The sequence below is a fragment of the Stegodyphus dumicola genome, chromosome 9 (assembly GCF_044657685.1).
Source record: "Stegodyphus dumicola isolate Sdum_Otavi_A_Nest chromosome 9, ASM4465768v1".
Taxonomy (NCBI): domain Eukaryota; kingdom Metazoa; phylum Arthropoda; class Arachnida; order Araneae; family Eresidae; genus Stegodyphus; species Stegodyphus dumicola.
In genome coordinates this window covers 119,785,943-119,792,554 of record NC_140776.1, presented here as the reverse complement: position 1 = coordinate 119,792,554, position 6,612 = coordinate 119,785,943, and the positions used below count along the sequence as shown (strand labels likewise).

At 31.1% G+C, this 6,612-nt stretch overlaps 1 protein-coding gene across 1 annotated transcript; it reads right to left on the bottom strand.

The window, feature by feature from the left end:
- Window positions 1-402: 402 nt before the first annotated feature.
- On the bottom strand, window positions 403-5,738 carry LOC118184982 (uncharacterized). Its single transcript, XM_035354748.2, has one exon. The coding sequence runs from the start codon at window positions 5,228-5,230 to the stop codon at window positions 4,235-4,237; it is 996 nt and encodes a 331-aa protein (XP_035210639.2). The 5' UTR covers window positions 5,231-5,738; the 3' UTR covers window positions 403-4,234.
- Window positions 5,739-6,612: the final 874 nt, after the last annotated feature.

Below are 6,612 nucleotides of genomic sequence, written 5' to 3'. Positions count from 1 at the left end.
GTAGCTTTTACTGCTAACAAAGCCCCGGCCTCAAAAGGTTAATATTATATTTTGTAATTTAAAATATTAACCTTTTGTAAATTTCATTACTCATAACATAATCACTGCCATAAATTCATTTAAGGTAGTGTTTCAAGAATTTATCATAGCAAGAACTAGAAATGTTGAGAATTAGAGAAAGACTGTTTATTCTAACAAGGCCAACTTATACTCAAGGCCTGCCAGACTGAACGAAATTCCAGTTCCCAGTTTTCAGTGGCTTTCGCGAAATTCATCACTAGGTGACGCTCGCATTCTGCTACAATTTTGCTATATGCTCACTATTTGTAACGTGGCTCGTCATTAACAAAAAATGTATTTTATGTTTAGCTGCTGTATATTTAAGGGCTATACTTAATAAGCTTGTTTTTTTTTTTTTTTTTTTTTTTTTTTCTGCGTAACTTTACATGCACATAGGTTTAAAATTGTGTATATACATCATTGAACTCAGTTCTGAAATTCCTCATTCTGCTTATTTAATTCTGAAATCTTTGTGCATCTAATGCTGTTATTTTCAAAACTTTGTTTGTAACTTTCTTCTGATTAATCTGGAATGGGAATGATACAACTGGATTTATGTCAGGTAGTTACATGTAGGTAATGTATCAAGATGGCACTCATATATGTGTGCTTAATAGTGATATTGTTTTGTGAGATTCAGTAATTTTATTTCATGTATACATTATTCTTGATAATGAACTATATAAGTATCTCACGCTGCCAGCCATAAAATTTTGTACACATGTCATTCTGATTAAAGTTGTATGTGTGTAAAAATGTCTACCTGCTGTATATTTAAGTGATGTATATAATAACCTTGTTCTTTTGCCTAACTTTAAATGCATAGATATCTAAAATTGTGTATATACCTCATTCTACTTAGAATTGTGGGCATGTGCGATGGATATATTATTTATATTCAGCCATTGCAAGTTTTCAAATTTTATCCGGTTGATCTTTACAATATAGTAATTGGTAGTTTGGCGACATTTTGGAGGCGATAAAGGTTACTACCTGGGACTTTGGTAATAATGTGAGCAGTACTCAGTTCCGATTACGCATTATTTTGTGTGGGGGAAATGAGAGATCATGGGATATGTCATGTGATATTAATGGACGAATTACGGTTCTTTAAACGGAAAAGGGGGGGAATTTGGACAAGTATCTGTGGATGTATATTATTTTGTATTAAGCTTCATTGTGTGTTGTGTGAAGTAGGGTTGAATAATTTTGGGATTGTATGGCGCTGTCTAAAGTGAATTGTAGATGTGATAAAGAGAATTTTTTTATCAAATTCAATCAAATTCGGAAAAAAAAATCTTTCAGTAATTTTATTGAATCCATAATAAAAGTGTATCCACCATGTAAGGAAGATTCGGAAGAAGATTAGGTTAGTTAGACTTTGTTAAGAATGTGAGTAGTATTCAGTTCTGATTACGCGTTATTTTGTATGAGGGAAATGAGAGATCATGGGATATGTCATGTGATATTAATGGACGAATTACTGTTCTTTAATCGGGAAAAAATCTGGCAATTTTGTATTTGGCTTTATTCTGTGTTGTGTGAAATAATGTTTGTGAATTTTTGGATCCCATGGCCGTAACTAAAGTGAATTCGAAATGGGTATTTAGTGGTATTGAAAAGGATAGTAATAAATGTTTTTTAAGGTTGTGCAAGAGAGAAATAAAGATGTTTTATTATGTTATTTATTTTACCTGGTATCTTGCTTTGAAAGATAAGTATGATTTTAAAGATTCTGAAACAGAAGGAAGAAAAGTGTATCCGCCACGTAATCAAGATTCTGAAGAAGATTAGGTAAGTTAGTTTTTTTAATTATTTGAGAATATTATTTTTATGCATTGTTGTAAATGTAAGGTGGAAAGGAATTTGGTATTATTGGGAAAATTGTTATTAGCAATGATTTAGTTTAAAGTAATTAGGATTGTAAGGTAATTTTTATTAAATTAATGTATGTGCTCATTTATATTTTAAGTAGTGTTTTTGAATTTAATTATATTTTAATGAAATGATAGTTATTTTGTGAATTTTATGTTTTTAGGAATTTGGTATACGTTTAAGTTGAAATAAACGTGCATGGAAATAATTTAAATATTTGATATTAAGTATTTGTAATGCTTGAGGTATGAATTCGTTGGTGACGTGTATAATGTAATAGATGATTTAGAGGTAAAAATTTTTGGATATTCTATTTATTTTATATGTGGAAATGTTGATACTTGTAAAGGGTAAATAATTTTTCGTGATCATGTAATTTCATATATGTTCTTTTTACCGGGTTTAAAGATTGAGAAAATTGTCATGTATTTTCGTGAAATTTTTTTAATTTATGAGAAAAAAGCAGTGTACATGGATATAGTGAAGAGTGTGCGCAATGCCATTTTTGTGCAATTCTGGGATGTTTTTTTAAGTAAAAATAAGTCGGCGTGTACATGGTTTATGTGTATGTGTTATTTTGAAAAATGCATAAGGAGGATGGTATTGTGCAGTTTTTCCTAATTTTGCAGTGAATATTTGTCATGATTAAGCAGTTTTGTTAGATAAAATTTCTAGCATAAGTGTAATTCGGCTAGTAGATTGTTGGAAGAAGTGTTCAGTAGATAAAAAGAAAAGAAACATGTCTTTACTTCGTGAAGACAAAATGGCGGCGGGGGAAAAAAAAATAGAGGGTTGCTGTAGGAGAGTTGGTCGCCAAATTTTTGCCAAAAAATCGCCAAGTTACCATAATGTAAAGATCAACCTTTTATCCTTGATATACAGAACTGAACGTTTTCTTAAGTATATATTGTGATTATGAGAGTTATTATTTTTGTGTGTGCCGTTAAAAATATATTTTATGATGCCTGTGTCTCTTTTATTTATAACAAACAGATTGATTTGATCAATAGCTTTATCAAAAATTTCATTATTTTCATTTGAAAAATTGAAGTTTCTCTAGTTTGAGTTTCATTCAAAATCTATGCCACAGTAAGACGTTTTCTTTTTTTTTCCCCTAATAATTTTAGGATGTCTTTGAATATCTGCAATGCAAATACTGCACAGAGATCAAAATCTGCATTATTTTAACTTTTATTGTTTAAGATTTCCTAAAAACAGTTATTTAATAATTTAAAAGAATTCTTCAGTATGTAAAATTTAATCTCTTTAAGTAATATTTTTACTTTAATCTCTTTAAGTAATATACAAATTTTAGATCACAGTGTATTAATATGTTAATTACATCTTTGATAGGGGATACTAAATTATTTTTTGGCCCAGTACAGCCGATAGAAATATTTTGAAAATTTTTCACTGAAATAGTACATGATCTGAAGCTATCTGTTAACTTCTTACAATATAAATAATTAAAAAATAAGGTGTATACTCTGAATTACCTTTAAATTAGAATAAATAGTTGTAATGCATACAATTCAGAATAGCGCATGTCTAGATGAAAGCAGGAATTAAAATCGAGATCAAATAGCTAGTGTTATGTGTGAAAAAAAAAAAGGTGAGATAGCTTAAAATTCCATGCTTTCCTTCTAATTAAAATGTTTTTACTAATAAGAAATCAACAATTTCTGACTACTATGAATTAATCATTTTTAAACTTTGCATATAACAAGACAGAATTCGTTTCTGGTACTTTTCAGATTTTTTTAAACATCGCAAAGTGTAGCAGAATTGTAGCGCCATCTTGCGGTCAGTAGGAAAATAACGCAGGCAACCGAAAACACAAAATAATATTTTCCCACTGGCAGGCCTTGAGTATATAAGTTGGCCTTGATTCTAATCAAGAGCTTTTTTTTAGGATTGTTATTTAGTGTAGATCGGGTTTTGTTTACAATCCGCCATTTTTTTCTGATCTCAAAGCCAGGTCTACCTTGGCGACAAAAGTTTGTCGCCGAAAGGACCAATACTAAAGCTGTTCTGAGGACTTAAATGATAAACAAACATTCCTTTAAAAGGGAAGTGAAGAATCACCAAATTAGTATTTCATTAAAATGAGTGGAGATTTATCTTGCAGAAATAAAATTTTGATACTTATGCATTATCAAAACTATCTTGGCAGAGTTTCACAAATTTTATAGAAGAAAAAGAATAATTATTTCTATTGAAAAAAATTATATATTACATACACACAGAGCTTTTGTTTCAGCTACATATTTACCCCAAAACTGCCACAAAATCAGTAACTCTAGTTACAAACAGGTTTTTTTTCCGGTGGAAACTTCATAGCAATCCAGCTGTGAACAAGCATATGGTTGTTCAAAGCACGCTCATGCCAAAATGATCTCTTACATACTTCACAAACATGAGATTTCCCTTCTGTGTGAAGAAGCATGTGAGAGTTTAAACTTCTTTTCCGATTAAATGATTTCATACAAACTTCACATACATGAGATTTCTCTCCTGTGTGAAGAAGCATATGGGAATTCAAACTACCCTTGTGACTAAATGACTTCTTACAAACTTCACATACATTAGATTTCTCTTTTGTGTGAAGAAGCATATGGGAGTTCAAACTTCTTTTCTGACTAAATGATTCCATACAAACTTCACATACATAAGGTTTCTTTCCTGTGTGAAGATGCATATGAGAGTTCAAACTATTTTGCTGATGAAATGATTTCATACAAATTTCACACACATAAGGTTTCTCTCCAGTATGAAGGAGCATATGGGAACTCAAAGTACTCCTGTGTCTAAATAACTTCTTACATACCTCACAGACATGAGGTTTTTCTTTTGTGTGAACACGTATATGAATGCTTAAACTATTCATTCGATGAAATGACTTCTTACATACTTCACACACATGAGGTTTGTCTTCATTGTGAATACGTATATGTGTATTTAAATTACACTTATATGTAAACGCTTTTTTACATACTTTACACACATGAGGTTTCTGTCCTGTATGAATAAGCATATGATAGTTTAATCTATGTTTTTGACTATATGACGTTTTACATACATCACACACGTGAGGTTTCTCTCCTGTGTGGATATGCATATGTTTGTTTAATTGACTCTTTTGACTAAATGATTTTTTGCATACTTCACACTCATGATGTTTCTCCCCTATGTGAATAAGCATGTGATTGCTTAAATAATTCTTTCGACTAAATGACTTTTTACATACTTCACACACATGACGTTTTTCTCCTGTATGAATAAGCTTAGGCATCATTAAATCACTCTTTTGTTTCAATAATTAGTTAGAAACCTTACACTGATGTTTTTCTCTTGTATGTGTATGGATGGTCTCTTAAAATATTACTTTCTCCAAATAATTTGTTACATAACTCCTAGAACTAGAAAGTTAAACATTATATCGATAAACGACAGCCTTGATATGATATACCCTGCAATATAACTCAGAATGATGTCCATGCTCTGCATGAATATAAAATGCACTCTTCAACGAAAATATGACCAAAGTTCTTGGATACCTTACTTTAGTTTTCTGTGTCCTACACATACAGTTCAGATACTCTCAAAACATATTATGCAGAAGACTTGTCCAGAGAATATAAGCATGAATTTATTTCTAGGATCACTTCAATAAAAATTTAACTATGTTCTACAGAACTATGACTTCTTGCTTGGTTACAAATACATGGTGAATTAAGCAGTTACGAAACTCTGGCAGAGTTTACGATTTTAGTAAAGCAGACAGGGAAAGTACAGAGATGAATTGTTTTGCATCTGCTACGTCTTTTTGCACCGATGGGCGAAAAATCGAGCTAAAATGTAACTTTGAAAAATAAAAAAATTGGGTATTTTCTATTCTACTCCAAAATTAAATTATAAATTATGGGAACCATGCACGGAAAAGCCCTTAAGCTGCAGTTCTTCAAATAATAATTTCCACAAAAGATTGGAAACTGAGTTCAAGTCGTAAGTTGAAAGTGACATGGTATAAATTCGGAGAGTGGTGGAGGAAATGTAAAGTCTAACTCCGAATACGAGAACTATCTAAACATTTTCAAACAGAAAAGGCACACCCTACTTTACTTCTCTTTTTTAAGAGAAGCATACTTCTCTTTCTTTCGAAATTTCTTCTTCATAACAGGACTTGAATGATAAACAAACAAACATTCCTTAAAAGGGAAAGTGAATAATCACCAAATTAGCATTTCATTAAAATAACTGGCGAATTATCTTGCATAAAGAAAAGTTTGATACTTACGTATTATCACAACTACCTTGGTAGAATTTCACGAATTTTTCAGAGGAGAAAGAATAATTATTTCTATTGAAAAAAATTATATATTACATACACAGATAGCTTTGGTCTTCGTGTTCTTAATGCATGATATAATTAAAGAAAATAAGAGTAGACAATCTCCTATAACAAAAGAATATATTAAGTACTAAATTACAATTTAAATTACATTGCAGAGATCAACGCAGAGCTCGGAACACAGTTCGTGCTACCGTTGCGTACCGTTGTCTCACGAGAAGTCTCAGTGAGTAATGACGTCGCTTTGCTTCTCTGATTAAGAACTGGATTTTACACGTGGCGCCAAGGAGGTTAGAATAGATGGAGTAAGTATGACGTCACAAAAT

What these genes read in the sequence shown, in the direction of transcription:
- LOC118184982 (XM_035354748.2), bottom strand. Translation starts at nt 5,230, where the DNA reads ATGATGCCTAAGCTTATTCATACAGGAGAAAAACGTCATGTGTGTGAA.